General features: G+C 30.6%; 3 protein-coding genes across 4 annotated transcripts; all 3 read right to left on the bottom strand.

Moving 5' to 3' along the window:
* Positions 1 to 1737: 1737 nt before the first annotated feature.
* LOC114424702 lies at positions 1738 to 4767 on the bottom strand. Its single transcript, XM_028391552.1, has 3 exons — positions 4750 to 4767; positions 4001 to 4294; positions 1738 to 2036 (listed from the first exon to the last, which is right to left on the bottom strand). Exons 1-3 carry the CDS (start codon positions 4765 to 4767, stop codon positions 1881 to 1883), a joined length of 468 nt encoding a protein of 155 aa, XP_028247353.1. The 3' UTR covers positions 1738 to 1880.
* A 5161-nt stretch (positions 4768 to 9928) lies between these two features.
* LOC114422077 (nuclear transcription factor Y subunit B-3-like) lies at positions 9929 to 10594 on the bottom strand. The gene has a single exon (XM_028388269.1). The coding sequence runs from the start codon at positions 10592 to 10594 to the stop codon at positions 9929 to 9931; it is 666 nt and encodes a 221-aa protein (XP_028244070.1).
* Positions 10595 to 12469: 1875 nt separating this feature from the next.
* On the bottom strand, positions 12470 to 17981 carry LOC114420924 (probable methyltransferase PMT26). Of its 2 annotated transcripts, none has more exons than XM_028386631.1 (9): positions 17831 to 17981; positions 15964 to 17123; positions 15728 to 15877; positions 14613 to 14883; positions 14290 to 14400; positions 14029 to 14203; positions 13332 to 13604; positions 13051 to 13245; positions 12470 to 12963 (listed from the first exon to the last, which is right to left on the bottom strand). In XM_028386631.1, exons 2-9 carry the CDS (start codon positions 17086 to 17088, stop codon positions 12735 to 12737), a joined length of 2529 nt encoding a protein of 842 aa, XP_028242432.1. In that variant the 5' UTR covers positions 17089 to 17123; positions 17831 to 17981; the 3' UTR covers positions 12470 to 12734. The 2 variants fall into 2 exon arrangements, with proteins under 2 accessions (XP_028242432.1, XP_028242433.1); XM_028386632.1 differs by lacking the exon at positions 17831 to 17981 and adding an exon at positions 17590 to 17803.
* Between the last annotated feature and the right edge of the window lie 3183 nt (positions 17982 to 21164).

Below are 21164 nucleotides of genomic sequence, written 5' to 3'. Positions count from 1 at the left end.
TTTCATGCTCTTGACTTCCATTAAATGCTTTTTTCAATCGTCGGTAAGGATGATGAGGTTTAAGAAAACGTCGATGCCTAGTGTAAACTGTTTTTCTTCCATGTTTCAGTTGTATGTAGCTTGTGTCTTCTTCACAGATGGGGCATGCACGATGGCCTTTAACACTGTAACCGCTCAAATTCCCATATGCTGGAAAATCATTAATGGTACAAAAAAGCATTGCACGTAAATTAAATGTCTCATTTCGAAACCCATCAAACACTAAAACTCCTTCGTCCCACAACTTTGTAAGGTCTTCAATCAAGGGATTGAGATAAACATCGATGTCATTTCCTGGCTGTCTTGGGCCCGTTATCATCATAGACAACATCATGTATTTTCGTTTCATACACAACCAAGGAGGCAAATTGTAAATCACTAGCAAAACTGGCCACGAACTGTGTTGCGTGCTTAAACTGCCATATGGATTCATTCCATCAGTGGCTAGTCCAAGCCTAAGATTTCTTGCCTCTTTGCCAAAATCCGGATACAAACGGTCTATCTTCTTCCATTGCAAGGAATCAGCCGGATGACGAAGCATTCCATCACAGTTTCTCTCATTTGCATGCCATGTAAGGTCTTTTGCGTCGTCTCCATTAGCAAACATACGCTTAAACCTTGGAATGATCGGAAGATACCACAACACCTTGGAATTCTTGCACCCCGGATACAAAGGTTTCTTTGAATCAGTTTGTAATGTATCATACATAGGGGCATGTGCTTGCTGAAAAGACTCTTGTCCAAGGTCACGAATCATATCCTCCAAGCGATCTCCCATTTCTACATCAAACGGTTCGGATTGTTGCCCACTCTGCATGTCTGTCATTTCACCATGCCATATCCACGTCGTATAATTCCTCTTAATTCCATCACACAACAGATGCTCTCGTATGTCATCCAGTATTTGTCGTCTTCCATTCAAACAATTGATGCAAGGACAATAATATTTTCCATCTTCATCCGGTTGACCTCTTTCTGAAGCAAATTGTAAGAATTGCTCGACGCCTTCCTCATATTCTGGGCTGATGCGACTTTGATTCATCCAACTTCGATCCATCTAAGTAATAACTCGGTCATACTCTCAAAGTTATTCGATGCATGAAAATCTCACTTTTTTATTAAAGGTGTGGCCCTATCCCATTCGGCAAGACCGTCTTTTATGGTAGCTTCATACATCAGGGTTAATTCTATTTTGTTAAATTTGACAAAATTTTGGCAGCATTTCGCATTGGTCTCTAAGTACACGACATGAAATCGGTGAAATTAATTTCCCGATAATCAAGTATGCACTCAGAGAACAACTAGAAATGCATTACCAAAATTTCATCAAATTAAACAAAATAATTTTAACCTTAACACATGAATCTACCATAAAAATATCAGTCTCCCCAAACTGTCCAAACGGACAATTCAAGATTGAATACAATGATTAATGCAAACTGTCCGCAAGAATCATTGCATCCAATCTCAAACGGGAATCTAAGGTTCACTCATCATGAACACAATTTGTATAGCATATATCAATTGTCATTAATGGCAGTGAACACGTAATAAAAATATTCATTGGTAACAAACATTTGTACCTGTGATGATGAGCAGCACGGTCCAAAATGAAAACAAGAATCAAAGAAATAACTGAATGAACACCTACATAAGACAATCTTGTGTATGATAAAAAAAAAAAGAGTAAGATTAAGTATAACAAGCGCTCAGAAGATACGAGAATAATTTATTCTAAATTATACACACAACTTCTATTACCTCTCACAAGATCACACGAGAGATATGTACAACTTCTAAAAAGTAGTTGCTGAATCTTATATGTATAATTAATATGTACCTTAATCCAACGCCTTCTTAACTTTGGTCTTGAACAGTAGTATATATAAATTTTCCATTGAAAAATAAAGAAAACACCCCGTTGAATGTGTCACAAATGAGCCAAAATTTGAGCCTACAATGCAATGCCAGACCGGACCATACGCTTTGTCAAATTCCTGCACATGAACATACCAGGAATACATCGTAGATAAATAAATAATTTTATCAACTGTTAAAAAATGGAGAAGAAAGAAGCACTATATTTTATAGATCTAGCTGATCAAATATAAATAAATAAACCAACTCTGTTTCTGTTGTGCACATGGGTTAGGCTTTGTATAAGATGAATAACATTATTAATTGAAATGCACCTTCTTTCTGAGACAAAATTAATCCATGATTAGGTATAGTATTGGGGTACGAGGGTTAGACACATGGGCTGTTGGAGAATTTTGTAATTAAGATTTGATCTTGACAAAAGACTCAACTTAATCGTATTAACTTGTGGACGGTCCAGATCGAAAGATCCAGTCACAGGTGTAAGGTGTTTGCTAGCTAGGCCAGTGATCTCCATAGCAATGGACCAGTTTCAAATATTCTAATTCTATCCAATAAACAAAGAAAGGAGGACGGGAAGAGTTAAAAAATGCCAACACATGGTTCGTCTAGTCGGCTTTCACCATTAATTCTTTTGTGGGGTTCAATGAATTTGAACAAATCTCAATCATTCAAGAAGCATAGTTCCAAAAAGAACACCAAGAAAATAATCTCAATCACTTCTCTGGATTGTGCGCTAAAGTCTGCTGAACTAATTAACAACACTACTATCAATCATATCACACTCTATATATCATTAAGACTAAATCAATTAATGTGAAATTATTTTAATTTAATGAAACTGACGGTGTATCACACGAGATCAAATAATTATGTTTTTTTTATAAAAAAAAATTATACTTTTTTTTATCTCTTTCATTCTTTTTATTTCCTCCTTGCTTATCTATATTTGACAAAGTTTATGAAATAGATGTGGAATTTGGTATAGCGGTGGGCTGCGTATGGATTCTTACGAAATGATAAGTTCAAACTATTCAAATTCATTTTAAGTTTTAGTCTTTAAGCCATAAAACAATAAATTTTAGTCCTTGCACTTACATAAAAAAAAGGTTTGGTAACAAGTTTTAGTGACGTAAAAAACTATTACAAAAATCTTTTCACGGAGTTAAATTGGCACAAAAAATTGTTTAAAGACTATTTTTTTTTTTTTAAAAAAAAAGACAAGTATATGAATCAATTGAAAGCATAAACAAAATGATAGTCATAAGAACATATGTTGGCAGTTAACCTTAATTTTTTTTTTCAGAGCACAAATATAATTTTTACTATAGATAACTTGTCCGAATGCACAAGATGGACAGCAAAATTTTGATTAAATTAAAACAACTTCACATCAATTAATTAACATGCTTAATAGTTGATAACCTTTATCCTCTTAAAATATATTTAGACTTTCAATTTTCAATATCAGTACTCTAAACGAATCTCAATACTTTTGAGTTTTGATTCATTCTTGACTGAATACTAATTAAGAGCACTAAAAATTTCTTAGAATGCAGTATTTTCATTATTTCATCATTTATTTTTTTCTACGTTTTTTATCATCTGTCATCGACATCCATTGAAAGATTTGTAAGCTTTAATGACCATAGTTAATTTCCTTTTCCGTCTTACCTAGTTTAGTTTTTATTCAAAATTTTGAGAATAGAACGATTCTCAAACACGTCTTTAATTAAAGAACATTTGCTTTGCAAAAAAATAATTATTAGCAATGAACATAATTAATTTTAAAAAAAACAAATAATTAAGCCTTGTCTGTTCACTGTTTTCAAACTTCAAAGAGCAAGAAATAAGCGGAATGCAGAGCAATTCATCAATGCCACCTCCGAACTCAAAATCGAGACCTAAAATTAATCAAACGGACTTCGAAATGAGTTAACCACTCGGAGACGAAGCAAAACCTTAAGCTCAAGACTCTAACAAAAACAACAATAACAACCTGCATTTAGAGAGGTATTTGCCCCAACCACAAAAAAAAAAGAAGCAAAGTTCAATAAGAGAGCCAAACAAAAGAGACGCAAACCTGATTGCGGTGGCGTCTCAGAGGTGTGCGGCTGCGCCGTGGTGCTGATTGCTGCAAGGGTTTTGCGTCCCAGCGCAATGCAGAGAAGCTTCTCTGCCCGATGCGAACTCCAAGAGCGAAGGGAACCCTGTCCTCCGCCACAGGTCGCTGCCGTCGATGAAGCACCCACCGTGTGCAGACCGTCGACGCTTCTCTTTTGCCGAGTGAGTGACTGAGAAAGGGTTTTGTGTGTGCCGCCGAGTGAGTGAGGAGTGATGTGTGCGCTTTAGCTATTAAAAAACAAATTACAGTAACCTTTAAATTGAAGGTGTGAATTATTATTATTATTATTATATTTTGAAACTATTTTAGCAAAAATATAAAATTGTTTGACTCGTATTTCATCGAGCAATTTGCTAAAGAGGACGTTTGATAGGAGAAAGATTTTTTGTTTTTTTAGAATCATAGGTTAAAAAATTTAGGTGGTGTTTTGTTTGATTTGCTTCTGTTTTTATTTTTTTTAAAAATAGAATATAAGAGTAAAAATATTTTTGTTTCAAATTTTTTAAAAAATATTTTATCAAAAAATATTTTAAAAAATAGAATCAAAATTAAAAACAACAAATGTTTTTAATTTTTCTAAATAAGTGAAAATATGATAACACTTTAGAGTATTTTTTTGTTGATAAATATTTTTTAAATCTTGAAAATTTAAAAATAAAAATTATTTTCAAAAAATGAAAATAAAAAATAAAAAACAGAAAATAAACACTCAAATCAAGACTCATCTTAGTTTTTGATGTTTGATAGGTATTTTTAAAAAATAAAATTTACGAGAAAAGATATTTTGTGAAAATGTTTTTAATCAATTTTTCACGAAATTTTTTTCCATGGAGAGAGTTAGAAATTTTATTTTTTTCAGTTTAATTTTTTTTATTATAATAAAAAAATTATATTTTTTATTAAATTATATAATATGGTAAATAATTTAAATAATTAGTAAAAATATGGATTCTTAGAAAATTTATCTAATTTTTTTTAATAATCAATCAAATAAATTTGATTGATTCAAAAAAAATATAATTTTCATGTCATGATTATTAAAAATTATGATATCGAACATGAAAAACTTCTTTACTACTGAATGTCCCTAAAAGTAATTTTTTTTTCTTTTTTTCTATAGTCCTTCGTTCTCAAAACTACCATCTTTTATTGTACCATATGAATGGAAATTACAATGAAAATGTTACATTTAAAATTATTGACATGAAGGAAAGGACTCTTACTTGAGTAGCGTCCTTAAAAATAAATACAAATATAATTTTTATTTAATTGATAAATATTAATTATTAATTTATTAATTTTTGTTAGTGAAAAATTTAAATTCACAACCTATCTCTTCTTTTCTCTCTTTTATTAATCTTTTTGGTCTCAATGGTGTGAAACTAATTTTTTTTAATTATTATAATTTATATTTTAATTCTCTTTTAATTTTTATAAAAATTAAAAAATATATTTTTAGAGAAGTAAAATGTAAATTATAAAAATTATAAAAACCAAATAAGTAATTTAAATTTTTTTAAGTGATTCAAATTTTAGGGTTATTAAAAAACTACAAATCCATGAGGTTTCTGATCGCATTCTTACTGCTGAAAGTCTTAATTAACCAATTAGTCTTCAGTCTGTTGGAAGCGTTCAATCCTGTGAAGCAACAAACTGTTTGCATAATCCTGTGGTGTATTTGACATCGTAGCAATCAATGGATATGGGAAAACACAAATACGCAGCCATCAACTTTAGTCCACTCGGAATGGTCGAATGAATGCCCCCACAAATCACTATTTTCTTTAAAGTAGAAAATCCTTTCTCAATTTACGTTTTAAGCTTCATTTTATGTTAGGCTGACATTGAATTGGTGCTCATAGAATATTAATTAAAAAATTTAAAAAAAATTATTATATAAATCACAAGAGATTATAAATACTTATCAGTATAATTTTTATTTAATATTATTGAATACTACTACCAGTATAATTTTTATTTAATTTTATTATAAATACTTATCAATCAGTTATTTTTAAGTGTATTTTCGGTTTAGCATCTCCTAATGTAAAATCCACGATTGCAGTGAAACTGTTAATTGATTTTATTTTTTTTTAATTTTTAACCAATTGACGTAGTATTTTATGTTCTTTAACGTTTTTTTCTAAAATATGTATCTTTTTAACGGCATGTATTTAATATTATGCAAGAATCATATCTTAAATTAATTTTTAGAATTTTTTTATAAATAACAATGATTTTATATTTATTCTGAAATATGTCCATTGAAATAAATTATTTTATCGGTCATAGAGATCTGACTAAACAATTATTTTTTTTTGTCTTTTCTTGGTTGAATAGTTATTATATATTTTTATGTTTAATTTTTACGAATAAAAAAAATTAATCAATCCGACCCTACACTTACTTGGATAGTAGTCACACACTACATTTGGACATTTGCAGTAGATCGATCTTTGACAAAAAAAAGTTACGCAAGATTTTAATTTCTATAAAGAAATCATATAATTTTTTTATATCATTCATTAGTTAAAATTTATTATTACTACAATTTTTAGGATAACTAACATGAAAAAAAATTGTACATAATAATTTATTATTAAATATTAGTGTAAAAAATAAAATTATTAACATATACTATTTACTCTTTTTTTTAGTAGCATCCACTATTTACTCTTAACACAATGCATTTGGTAATAACCAAAATATTAAATTTTACGTCCATTTGTATGTTGGTTAAATGTCACTTACAACATCAGTTTTTTAAAAAACCGATGTTAAATGTCACTTACAACATCAGTTTTTTAAAAAACCGATGTTAAATGTCACTTACAACATCAGTTTTTTAAAAAACCGATGTTAACTAATGATGTTAACATCGATTTTCCAAAAAACCGATGTTAACTAATGATGTTAACATCGGTTTTCCAAAAAACCGATGTTAACATCATTTGTTAACATCGGTTTTTCAAAAACCGATGTTAACGTGTATGCATTAACATCGGTTTTTTGGAAAACCGATGTTAACATCATTAGTTAACATCGGTTTTTTGGAAAACCGATGTTAAGAATGATACTTTATTTACAAATATGCCACCGCGTTTAACTTAACATCGGTTTTGTAAAAAACCGATGTTAATAAGCCGATGTTAAAACTACTTTTTGTAATAGTGAATGGTAAAACAAAAAGTTCAGATGATTGCTTGGTATAGTTTTTCCCTATCATTCATCTTATATTGTTTTTTTTTTTTACAAAACAAACAAAAGTTCCTTATTAAATTATCTATTAGTTGTACACATTTATCCTTTTTAAATGGGTATATAATTGAGTTTCTATGGCTAAGCCTAAAGTCCAGTCCTGATAAATCAAACTTAGGTACCATATATTTTTTAGGGTAAACTTGAGCCTAGAGAATTCGACTCATTTGAACACATTTACACCCCCATAAATATTTTTGCTAGATCATCAATGATTTAAAAACAAGACGGGGGTGGTTCAGATAATGATTTTCTCTAATTAGCCATTGAATGTGTATTTCTTCCTCTCCCGGAACCAAATTCTACAGAGGAGTGACAACACACTTTCCTAACACAAATTTTATAATTGGTTAAAATTTACTATAAGCACACTTAAAAAAAAAAAACAGAAAGTCAGAGAGCGATTGACAGAAAGAGAAAAAGTAAAAATGAGATGTTAAAAAAACTGTTTTGTGTCCAACCAACTCATATAAATTAAATAATCATTAAAAAGTTAAAATTATTTTTTGTATGATAGTTAAAAGTGAATTGAGAAAAAAAATTATATTATTTTTTTATCTGTATAAATTAAACACGATATCAAAAAATTTATAACACTCAAACACTTAATCAACCAATTGAGCTAAATATCTTTAGTAAAATCATCTTGTTTAGTTGGTAAAATAATTAAAGTTGCTTTAAAGTTACATATATTATATAAATCTGATTTTTTTTTCAGACAGTTGTAGATATAATATTTGCTGGGTGACGTGAATCTTATGAAATTTTAATTGTCAATTTTTTTTATTAAACCAAAATTTAAGAATTATAAAATTAATTTAGTGATTTAAAAAAAGAATGAGCTAGAAGTCCTAATTAACCACTAAAAAAATTATTCAACCAATATGGATGTGATATGGGGAACTCATGACTATATTCAGGAAGCCAATCAGTCACAGTTTTATTTTCTGTAAGTATGAGAAATGCGAATGGCCAACAGCGAATAGCATAAGGATCGATGATCGTGTTGAGTCCAAGAAAAAGGGTCTCCCCTACTTTAAATATTGAATTCTATTAAGTGATCAGTAAATGCACTGTTTATGAAAAAGTTAAATAAAGAAAAGTTCTTTAAAAAAATTGACATGCATAAACTGATTTTAAGTAAGAAAAAGTTCAATTTTTTCCTTATCTTTTTCTTAATTAAGTGTTTATTGAAAATGTTTATTCAAATTATTTGTATTCATTAGTCCGAATGATATTAGACTAAATTGTTTTAAGTAATATCTTGATTCTAAGTTTTGTGAATGAAAAACATAGTTGAAAAAGGAAATCTAATTAAAAGTAATTAATTAGATTTTTTAACGAAATTAATCATTACAAAAATTGATAAATATTTCAAAAGCAATATTATAGGTAAAAAAATTATTGAGACATATTTATAATTACTTTACAACAACATTCTATTATTTAAACTAATAATTTTTTAAGCATAAAAAAGTTCAACATATTTATATTCTTTCTTCGGTAATATTTTCTTAGAGGAAAAGCATTTCAAAAGCTTAATTATATAATTAATTGGATTTATAAAATGAATAATCTTACATTTATAAGTTATGAGGTACAATAATAAAAATATGAAATATGGATACACATATATAAAAGTAAGAATTTCTCTTCATCCTCACATTAATGGTTAACCAACACAGTGTAGTCAACTCTTGTATAAATATAATCCATTGGACAAAACCTAAGAACAAGATAATACACAACCAAACACATACATTAATTATAATTCTTAAAATTTGAGATTGACTCCAATTCAATCTCGCACTTCTTGTAAGACGTACAAGAATTATCCTTGCATATATGAGTTGATTCACACTATAAGCGGTACTTTATTGTATGTTAAATATAAAATAACTTGTTGAATAAATCTACAATATAAGAGTTTAATGACATATATTATATTACACTCTTAGCTATTTAGCTATTTTGTTATAAAAGTTACTAAACTTATATAAAGTAGTTCGAGATTAGACAATAATGTAAAATAAATGTTTTAAATTAACATTACATGTATTGTTTATTCATAATATAATTAAAATTTTAAAATAATTAATTATCACATGGTATAAAATTAATTTTTGAAATAATTAAAATTTATACGAGACTCACTTAATACAAGTGAGACCGATATAAATGCTTAGTGTAATTTCATGGAGTTTGAGTATATGAGAAAAACAATTAGAGAAAAGGTGAAGGAGAAGTAGAAAATCTGAGTTCATAATATTGCGAGTTTGCGAGTAGCACACACTTATTAGACGTACGTCTACCGTAGATATGCATGCATGTTAGGAGGAACACATTAGCAGAACCTAAAAATGCTTAAATTGTTGTGAGATGTATATAACCGATCGAGTCAGTTGTCTAACCGCACGTGGAATTGTGTCCCCAACAAACCTTATATGTAATTGTATATATCCAAATGATTTACACCAAGAAGAAACAGAAAAATTCTAACCTCAATTTATTTTCATGAAAAATTAAACTCGATCTAAACAATACATTATATTCTTTATACGCATAATTATGATGTATATAGAATTACAATATATAGAAAAAAAATGAAACTCAAAATAAAAGTTTGGTCTATTCGTACCAGTGCCCCACTGAATCAATCTGTTCTTGCTGCCGTAGCTGATTCTGAATCGAGTTTGGGGAGAAGGGCAGTGAAAACTTCTGATCAGTGGGCACATAAGGAGGCTGAGAAATGAGATTTGATGAGGCATATGCACCATTGAATGGTTGATTATTATTTTCGTCGTGATTATTATTATGGTTTTGCTGATGTTGATGTAGCCTTTGTTCAGAACGTAGTTGCTTCGGAATGTTAAGTTTTTCTCCTTCTATCTCTTTATATTTCTGGAGGTAAGTTTTCAAGGGTTCCACGTAATCCTCAAAGCCTAGGGTTGTGATGGCCCATATGACATCGTCTCCATTGATGGTCTTTCTCTTTTCCCTCTGGCATTTGTCAGAAGCTTCCCCTGTCACAAAACTTATGAACTCGGATACACATTCTTGAACTGTCTCTTTTGCATCCTTTGAGATTTTGCCGTTTGGGGGAATCACTTTTTTCATGATTCTTCCCACGTTGGCTATAGGGAGAAACCGGTCCTGTTCTTTGTTGCTATGGTTCTGATGATTATTGTTATTGTTGTGTTGTGTGGTCATGGTGCTTGTCTTTAAGCAAGGACTTTCGGTGCTTCCTGTGTTGAATCCATTTGGCAAAATGTTATTATGGCTCTCATCTTCCATGACAATATTATTATTGTTGATGAGGGGGAGGGGAATTTTATTTTTGATTCGTCCGAATCAAAGATAGTGTGAGGGGAGGGAAATGATCGAGCATTTAGGATATTTGTTAATTAATTATATTGTATAGATAAACTGAAAGAGAGGCATGAAAATAGGCAAGTAATTAGAAGGGTTAATTAGGACATGGAAAAAAAATGGGTGCGGTGGATTTTCACCAGTGAAATCCCCTGGACTCGCTCTAGATGTTAGATAACCCTATTATTGACATTTCACAACTAGGTCGTAGTTTTTATCATTGTTTTAGGTGAATTAGAAAATGAATAATTCTCCAATTATCTTAGAATATTTTTTTATTAATTCTTTTATTGAAGAAAACTGAATAACTATTTCTATTAAATATATTCATGTTTCGCAATTAAAAATAATTCCATTTACTCTCTTTCTCTCTCACACATATATAATTGTCTTAAAGTACTATAATTTCTCATTGACTAATAGTATAAACATACATAAAAGTTAAACTCTATGTAATAGCTATCTAGCAATTTTATATCTTTAAGAATTTTTCTACCAATTGAACAAATTATTAATTAAAGTGGATCAGTCCCTTTTTAAAATAAAAAATAGTTGAAAATTTTAAAAATATGAATAAGTGTTTTACTGAAATCACTGATTGTACATAATTTATGAATAAATTAATTTTCGTGCACCGAAAATATTTGCACTGTTAATTACTTAAAAATCAATACAAATATAATTTATATATATATATATATATGTGTGTGTATATATATATATATATATATATATATATATATATATATATATATATATATATAAATTTCTGATTAGATGAGATTATAAAAGGAAATTATGTACATTCAAATTAAATTCTTTTACACAAAAAATTCCGTACTCATCAGCATTTTCAATAACCATTACTATTCATGTATCCTTTTATCATTTTCTAATCTGTCTCTGACTCTATAATGTAATGATTTTGAATCATATTAGCATGAATCTTTTTTCGGTTTTGTTAGGGTTTTTATCGTAGTTTTATTTTTGCCAAGGACTAAAAAGCGTGCAACGTTGCCCTCTTATAAAGAACTCATTACAAAGTTAAATGTTTAAAGAAAATGATATTAATTTGACCATCGTAAAATTGTTGACAGAGAATTCAAGGCAACAACTATATCGCAGACAAAAAACTAGAGGCGAAATTTTCATCTTGTCTCACGTGTCGTAAATCATAGAAGTCACTAATAAAGTTGCTGAATCTCAACTGTAAAAATGGGCTTAGTTTGATGGCATGTTCTTTTCAAAGTTCAAACTTCCTAATTAGAATATTTCACTCTGCTTTTGGTAAGACTTTCATATATTCTTATTTATAATTTTAATTTTTTAAGATTATAATTTATAAGACTAATTCTTAGTTTGAAACTTAATTACTCTTAACAAAATTTACTTCTCTTCAAGAACATAATCTAACCATTTTAAAAAGCATAAGTTGAACAAATTAAGTTTGAATTATTTTTTTTGGAACCTTAAACTCGAGTTTTTTTAGTCTGACACAATCTGAGTTGAAGTATCGAAATATACCAAATCTTTCTAGTGATAGTGATTAATATATTATGGGTTTCGATAATTTAGTTGAAATTATAAATGAACCCTTCCCATGCATCTTTCTTTTTTTGTTAAAAAAAAATCCAATTTCAATGCTTCTTCTTTTTTTCTATCTCAAAATTTTGTTTAAGACATAAGTACTAGTAAGCCACCGACTTCCAATATTTGAAATGTGAATCAATACTATATTGCTCTGCCCATGTATTCAATGACATAATTACCACCAACTTTTGGTGAACATCTCACTATAACTTTTCCAGAATCTCAACTACTATTAATTACCAAAAAGCCACTTATATATGAAAGAATGTGATAAAATTTCCTTGACTATGGCACCATGTTACACCAATAGACACCAACCCGTAAACAGAGATCAAAATTAATTACCAAAGAAAAAAGACGAACACATAATTAATTACCTAACTACAATGGTACATAATAATGACGGAAGTACAGTTACAAAGAATTTTGAGCAGCCAAAACCCGAAAAATCATCTATAACAATCTTGCTGGCGTCTTAACCAATAGCATACTCGAGTGTCTCCAATTCTTTAGGCCGCCACATGGACTTCTGGACACATAAAAAGCCCACCTTATCTTTAGAGTAAGTCATGCGAACCTCCCACTGCATGGACTTCACCATACTTTCCATCTCGTTAATGATTTCAACAGTGTCCCGGACAATAAGCTTTCCCTCTGGCCTAAGAATCCGATCAATCTCAGCCACTACAGCTTTTAAACTACACCTGCATGACCGGTTGACATTAGCCAAACAAGAAATTATACAGATATTTCGTAAAGATTTTACTGGTGATGAATGAGAAATGAAATACCTGTTCTTAATATTTGAAAATAGATTATCTGCATGAAGTAGATCATAGGACCTCGGATAGGTGCTAAATGATTCACACCAATCATGATACATGCCAAAGAGACCTCGCTCATAAATAAGAGGAAGTGTGTCTGCGGAATTTACTGAAACCACATTCATGACCCAAATATTCAAATCCTTCAAGGCAGCAGCAAACCTGTAGCCCAAAAAACAAGTGAAGTATGTCAAAATGGCCGGTTAATATAATTCAGAGTAACATGGGAAACAACAAATTTCACTCACCCTCCATAGACTGATCTCATATCCATGACATTCCGCATATTGGACCAATTAATTCCTATCCCATTAAGATAAGACTTGGACACTATACGTTTCCAGTGTCCATAATCAGCAGTAAAATCTTCAGGGGCAGGTTTTCCATAAACTCCAACTTGAGAATTTGTCAACCAATAAGGTATGTTGGTTAGTCTTGCTGGCCACTTCTCTGGCCATTGTGACCCACGTTCTGTCGAACTCACTGGCACTTTGTGCATGCAAGCTTGTAATGGAACGTTCCTGCCATCCGAGAGATTAGACAGCAGTCACATATATTACACACCTTTTTTGTGTGTATAATGTAAAGCAATCCAATTATTTCACAGGAGAAGTTTAAGAAAAAGGTAGTGTGAGAATGCCAGTGTCCTATCCTATAAAGTTAATACTACAGGTTTGTTGTAACTTTACATACTTCGGAAAGAAACATTGTTCATTTGTAGCAGAATCCAATTGTTAAAAAAGGACAGTACAAGGTTGGTTTGTAGTTGTTTATATGTTTCAGACATATGTTCCTTGAGGAAAAATTGAAGAAAAAAAATTCTGCAATGTTTTATGAGACAGTCAAAGATGAATGTCAACAATTTTAACTTAGTTAAAAACTCCTTTTATTTTGTTTTGATTTTTAATTAAGAAATTACTAATGTCTCAATTAACGATGAAATACCATGCTGCATTAGGATCGTCAGAGTCTGGACATATAGGAGGCTGATTCTGAGAACGTTTCTCATAACACTCATTAGAAGTTGGTTTCTTATACACAGCTATACCAACTCCATTGAGTTTATCCTTGCTGATGGACACAACTTCCCAGCACATTGCTTTTGTTAGTGCCTTCATTTCTGCAAATTAAGTCAGACAATGTCAGAACTAATGCAGCAACGTTAAACTGCTTAATAGAGGCAGACAATAGTATATTATTATCTACCATTCCATATTTCAACATCTTCAGGAAGCTTCTGATAAATTGGAGTAGCAGACCATACAAAGAAACCACCAGGTCGCAAAACTCTATTCAGCTCCAAAAGAAGTTTGCCACCTACATGTATACAAGAAGAAAGTCCAAAATAAAATCAAGTTGGATTCACATGAATTTTACATCAAGTACTTACTATCTATACAGTATAAGGAAGTTGTCTTAAAATCTAAATGCCCAAGCAGGGGAAGTGCTAAAATGCTACATAAAAATTTCAAGCTTGTATGAACAAGAATTCATCTAATCCCCAAAATAAATGTCAGGTCATTGAATACCTTCTATATGCCATGGAACTCTACACCGTGCACAATGGACTACATCAAACACTCTCCCAGGGTAGGGAAGCCTCTTTGTGCCCATCACAGCAGATATAGCAGGAATCCCTCTTTCAAGTGCAAACTGTACCTGAGCTTCATGTTCATCTTTTGGTGCCAATGACATTGTAAGTACATCTCTTTCAAAGAGAAAGCCACCAAAGCTGGCAACACCACACCCAACATCTAAAATCACACGTGAGCGATTGCCCCAAGCAATATCTGGTACAGACTGTGGCATCAAAGTTCCTTATATTAAGTGAATAATTCAACAACCTGAAGAAAACATATCAAATATCCACATAGAAAGCATAAAATTTTCTTACTTATTACCATGTCAAACTTCTTTTATTGCTAAAGAAATTTATTTTGTAGAAGTTGAAATAATGCTGATATCTCTATTTTTTAGTTGTCTCCTAGTGCAGCATAGATACATAGTTCATACCTACCTGATTTTTCCCTAGTTAGACATTACAAAAATGTAACATTTACCGGCCAGTAGCATTTTTTCTGCTATTGCCAAAGAAGTTCAATGTAGAACCTCAAATCCCATTGTAGAAGTACTGCCACTTCTCTATCTCAACTCTCATCTACTAGTTGTAGGTCTACCAACATCATCTTGCCTACAGTTCCTATCTATTAGGGTTCCCCCCACTCCCAAAGGTTAGACATCAAAAAATATTACAATCACTTATTTAATGTCAAGATAGTATCGAAACTTTTCTTTGCTCTGGATATCATCACTGTAAAATGTTGGACAATTTAATCTCATACCAGTTACCTAAGAAATGTCAATGTTGGATCAGCAAGAAGCATGCCCACTACAAGTTGGAATCGACATTAAAGTTTTTGTTTTTTGGGTTTTGCTAATGTGTCTTTAATATATAATTTTAAATAAAAATAACAAGCATTTAATATCTTGAGAATCTAATACTTTTAGTGCCTTAAGGTAAAATAGCACATACAATATGGCTTTATTGAACATGCAGCAAAAGGTGATCCGGATTTGTATATAAAGACTCAACACTAAAAGCAACTAATAGTCAACCCTGACAATAATAGAGTATATATTTTACCTGTTGTATGGTGTCAATGTAATGAAGTGCACCGTGTTTGAATTGGGTTCCACCACCTGGAAAGGTAAGGTACTCGCCTGTAACTTTCACCCAATTCTGGTGCCCCTTATATTCAGCAAGCTTAGTGTGTGGAACATTAGAATACCATATCTGCAGGAAAACAGTTTCTTATTTGATGAAAGAATAAAATTTTAAACAAGGAATGATAATTGAAAAGCATTTGTGTGGATGTCTACCTTCTCTCTGCTTTTGGGCCATTCAATCGGGCGTTTGTATCCTTCAGGAAGAGGGACAAGGCAGGTAGGAGATTCTTTAGGACATTGCCTTTCTCTGTGTTCATAGTGTTTGGTACTTGGAAGACTCTTAATTGCTTTCAAGTTGTCGAGGCATGGGATGTAATCAGGGCCAGCAGTGACATTACACAGTTTCCAATTAGCAGATTGCTTGGAGGATACTTGAGACTCCTTTTCATTCTTTGACTCTGCTGCCTGAGTTGTAAAAGAACCATTTTGAGTGGTACTTTCATTCAGAAGCTCTGACTGAGCCACGGAAGGGTAAACCTCATTTGAACCCTGACTGTTGGCATTGTCATCTGTTTTCTTCTCGTTGGAGTTTTCATCAGACTCTTGGTTACTACTTTGTTCCACTTTTTCTTCAGTCTTATCTGTTGTTTCACTTGCATCATCAGACTTCTTTTCATTTTCATCTGAATCAGATTTATTCTCCCTTTCACTCGAGTCATTTGATTCAGAATTCTTTTCAGTCTCATTATATTCAGACTTCTTCTCGCTCTCATCAGAATCAGACTTCTTCTCGCTCTCATCAGAATCAGACTTCTTCTCGCTCTCATCAGAATCAGACTTTTTCTCGCTCTCATCAGAATCAGACTTTTTCTCGCTCTCATCAGAATCAGATCTCTTCTCGCTCTCGTCGGAATCGGATCTCTTCTCGCTCACACTTGAATCTTGATTTTCTGTTTTTGTATCTTCAGAAGGTTTTTCTTGAGACTTTTCGTCTGATTTCTCGTCCTGTTTTTCTGTCACGTCATAGTTTGTAGCAGGGGTGACACTACCATCCCCTTTGGTTGCATCCTCAGACAGATCACCCCGATTATCTTCAAACTGCTGAGAATTGTTATTAGAGGGGTCAGTTGGCTGTTCCTTCGCCTCACTCTGTTCCTTCACCTCATTGTTATTCTCTTGAGACACATCTACATTTTGCACGGGCGTAACAGATGACGATGTCATCATCCAAATCCCAAACAAGCAAAGAGCTACAAACACGACAATAGTCACTGTTGAACAGTAACTCGACGGTCGCTTATTATTATTATCTATTCTAGTATATTTGGCTTGAGCCATTTTGTCAGGTGCAGTCGTTCACAGATTATTTTGACCTGGTAATGAAACAGCAACAATTAAATATCATCCCCTATGTTGGACATGGATCAGCAGTGGCAATACTCAATTGCCAATATCTATGCAGTTAAATGGCGAAATACATGGACATAAATATAAGTCATTTGAATTACTTAATCCATGACATTGCCAAGTTATGACTTATGAGAGGAGTAGGAAAAAAAAAATTGATTCCGTTCACGACTGTCGAAGGCTTGCACAATTCAAATGTATATTTATCTCTCATAACCCGAGAACATCGTCTTATTAAGGAAAACGACCAGATCTAACAAATTTAACAAATACGAATTAGCTAGAAAATTAAAACAACCAGAAAAAACGGATCAGAAATTCAACAACAAAGACTCCATTAGCAAGGATTGAGGAACCACAACAATATCTAAAGATTCAAAGGATTGAAAACAGAAGAAAAGACGAGTTCAACGGGAAATCAACAATACTCACACAGATCTACACTGCCAGAAACTCAGAAACAAAACTGCACCAGTCACAAAAACGTTACGCAAACACAAGAAGAAACCAAGTTTGCATGCTAAGAGAAAAAGAAAGCGGAAAAAAGAAAACGTTCAAATAAAAGCAGCAAAACTGAAAAAATGTAAAGATTAAAAGGAAAAGAGAGCGGTTCCGGTGAATATGTGGGTAGATCCGAATAGCTTGAAAAGAAAGAAAGGTTAAATGGACGAACCTATGGCTATTCGGAAAAAAGCGAAGAATATGAGAGGGAAGAGGGAGAGGTTATCTCTGCATTGTGAAGGGCATGCCAAAGGTAGAAAGAGGAAAGAATTGAAGTGCAATGAGCAAGTGTTGGAGGTAGATATAATAATACCAGGGGTGTGGGTGTGGGTGGGGTAGAAGCAGCGTTTGTCGATTTGGGGGGGAAACTGTTTATTTAAACCGCCGTTTGTTATTGCTCGGACTTCGGATTCTCTTTATAAGTTTTTTTTTTATTTTAAAAAAAGTCATTATTTTAGTTAGTTATTATAAAAATTAATTAATACTTACTAATTTACGATTGGATAATATAAAACTTCTTTCTATTGTAAAGGCATGAATTCTTTCTATTAATTTCTGAAAATTGTAATTTTAAGAATTAAGAAAATATTTTATGTTTCAACTATTTCTGAATTTTCCGATAAAAAAGAAATCTTTTTGAATGTGATGTTTATGAAAAAGGCAAAAATAAACAAATAAATAGGAAAAGAAAAAGAAAGCGTATCAAAGGACGATAACGAAACAAATGAGACTATGAGAAAGCGACGTCCGCATGAAAGCCGTGAAAGTGGTGGGGATAAGCATGCCATTCAGCATCTTCCGGTTTTCCGTTTGCTAAACAAAGACCCATGCTGCAGTAATTTCGCGTCCTGAACAGAATTAAAAAGGGGTCACTTCCTAATTTTTACCTTTTTTATTTATAAGAATTAACAATTTATAATATTTACCTAATTCAATCAATTAAGTTATTCTTTACTCTTTAGTTAGACAACAATATTATCTATTCTTTTCTTTCCTTTTTTCATTATTTAATTATATAATCTATCTATAACTATCAAATTTCATACGTACATTTCTTAAATAATTTAACCTTTTAACTGTGACAATTATTTACATCTTTTAATTATTTTTTTATTTTTAATTAAAAACTAAGCAACAAAATATAGTTTTCTTTTTATTTTTCTTAATTTCCTTTTTATTTTCAATCTTTTTAAAACAAATCACTGATCTACTTATTTATTTATTTCCTATAGTTTTCTTTCTTATTAAAATCCAAACAAAGGCTTAATGTTTAAGTTATGCTGTGTAGTAGGTAGGTACTAGGACATTAAGCATGAAAATTCTATACTTTGATCGCACTCAACTTATGGCCTTCTTAATTTAGATCTATAAATGAACAATATTCATGCATGTAATGGTCAACACCTAACTATCATCAATGCTACTTATGAGACATCTAAAATGCTACTTACAGTATGAGTGCAAGTTGGGATCCCAAAAATTTCCGAATCAGCGGGGATTAGCGAGGACCACGCGTTACGGAATAGTAGTATACACAGGGAGAATCGTTTCTTTGAATTTTTAAGGTAAGAAAATTTGTAAACTGATAAAGAAATATTTTATTTACAATTAGTAATTTCAAGTAGATTAAGATCCGGATATTAGACACTGTTTTGATGACGATTACTTCGTACCATGATAAAAAAAGTGTTGCAAAACACGTTAGTCAAAATTAATTATGCAGCAATTTTTATTTTCTTTACAGGGATACCCAAAATAAAATATTAAAAGGAATTAAAGTTTCTAATTCTAATTTCGTTTATGTATTAAATTGTTGTTTTCTTACTTTACAAATCTCCCCATTTTAAAATAATGAATTCCTGTTTAGATAAATATTATGTTTATCAGATAAGGTTTGACAACTGACTATCTTAAATAGTTAAAAAAATCATTTGATATATCTTATTATATATTTGGAATTATTTTAAAAAAAAGTAATTTTATATTTTAGTTTTCTTACTCTATCCCACAAATAAGGAGAATGCTAGTAATTAGCAATGAAAAAGGTTTCACTGCAAAATTTTCATAAATAAAAAACGAAGACTTTCAATAAATAAATTGAATGATAATATTCATTATAAACTAGAAAAATAAATATCAATTATATACATACGAATAGTTAAATTAATTTAAATTTTAACTATTTACTTGAATAAGATGGTTGAGATTTATTTAGATAGACTCATCCCCTAAGCTCGCGTATCATGATATACTTCCTCTATCTTTTTAATAAATCGAATTAAGCAGCAGTGATCCACACCTGAAATAATATATTTTAAAGGGGTGGAAGTATAAATACTGTTTGGGTGTCTCCCTTTCGAATCTCCACAAGCAAATGCCATAATAAATTGAAAAGGAGGTGTGATATTGGCCAGTTGCCTACAATTTGAGGGACAAAAATATTCATACGGCTCAACGTGCAACCAATTAATAAAGCTTGACCCTAATACACTGTCTCAACTATTGGATCGGAGGAGATATCTTTGAGCACAAATTTACACAATTCTAAAGGATAAATGCGATTTTTTAAGTGTTATAAAGGAGTATAAATTTTTATATTATTGATAAACATAGGTTATTAAAGTAAAATTATATTTCTTATTGAACAACAATATAAAAAATAGTTTAGCAACTACTATATTCAATCTATATTCGTAAATAAAATAAAAAAAATTAATGTTTATATAAAAAAACACATTATTACATAAAGTTGATTCATATAAATATATCAAAATAATTATATTAGAATAAATATTCTTATTATTTTTAGAAATCTTGTTAACCGATGTATTAAAAATACTAATTAAGGAATCAATGTATGATTTTTTTTTTATTAAAATTTACAATCAAGTTTCACATTCCTTAATCAATATACTAAGGTTCTTTAATTTTACTATATCTAATTTTTACATGTTTAAGGTAAAAATATTATAAATATAATGTTTATTAAAATAAATATTCCTCCTAACGTGTTTGTAATTTGTACATGTCATTGGTTGTTTATATGTTTGCAAATCAACCTCACTTAGATCTAAAACGTGGAACCCACCAGTGGTAGAGATGTTTGAGGTCGGTGGTTTTTTTAAAAAAAATAATTTAATTTAATTCATACACACAAAAAATAAATGTATAAAACACATGTGAAATTATAATAAAAGTTGATTTGATTACAAGATAAAAAATAAAGAATCAAAATACAAGTTAGATGATAATTTATTGTCTTATATATCATTTGAAAAATATGGATAACACAAATAAAATAATATAATTTTTTTAAAATATCTAATATAAATTATCTTAATATAATTTATATAAATTTAATTTATTTTTTCAGAAAATTAAATTTAATGTGTTTATCAAAAATAAAGAGAGAGAAAAATATTAAAATTAAAAAATATGATATTTTTTTAAATAATTAAGTTGGTTAGTTAATATTTTTTTATTATTGAGGAAATAAAAATAAGAAT

Source organism: Glycine soja, chromosome 8, assembly GCF_004193775.1.
Source record: "Glycine soja cultivar W05 chromosome 8, ASM419377v2, whole genome shotgun sequence".
NCBI lineage: Eukaryota > Viridiplantae > Streptophyta > Magnoliopsida > Fabales > Fabaceae > Glycine > Glycine soja.
The sequence above is the reverse complement of the archived record's forward strand: the minus strand, read 5'-3'. Positions and strand labels throughout refer to the sequence as shown.

What these genes read in the sequence shown, in the direction of transcription:
- LOC114424702 (XM_028391552.1), bottom strand. An exon ending in TGAGACGCCACCGCAATCAG is followed by an intron (nt 2,037 to 4,000) that starts GTTTGCGTCTCT and finishes GTTCATGTGCAG; the next exon opens with GAATTTGACAAAGCGTATGG.
- LOC114422077 (XM_028388269.1), bottom strand. Translation starts at nt 10,594, where the DNA reads ATGGAAGATGAGAGCCATAATAACATTTTGCCAAATGGATTCAACACA.
- LOC114420924 (XM_028386631.1), bottom strand. Translation starts at nt 17,088, where the DNA reads ATGGCTCAAGCCAAATATACTAGAATAGATAATAATAATAAGCGACCG. An exon ending in AGTTCCATGGCATATAGAAG is followed by an intron (nt 14,401 to 14,612) that starts GTATTCAATGAC and finishes GTATACATGTAG; the next exon opens with GTGGCAAACTTCTTTTGGAG. An exon ending in TTTTCAAATATTAAGAACAG is followed by an intron (nt 12,964 to 13,050) that starts GTATTTCATTTC and finishes CCGGTCATGCAG; the next exon opens with GTGTAGTTTAAAAGCTGTAG.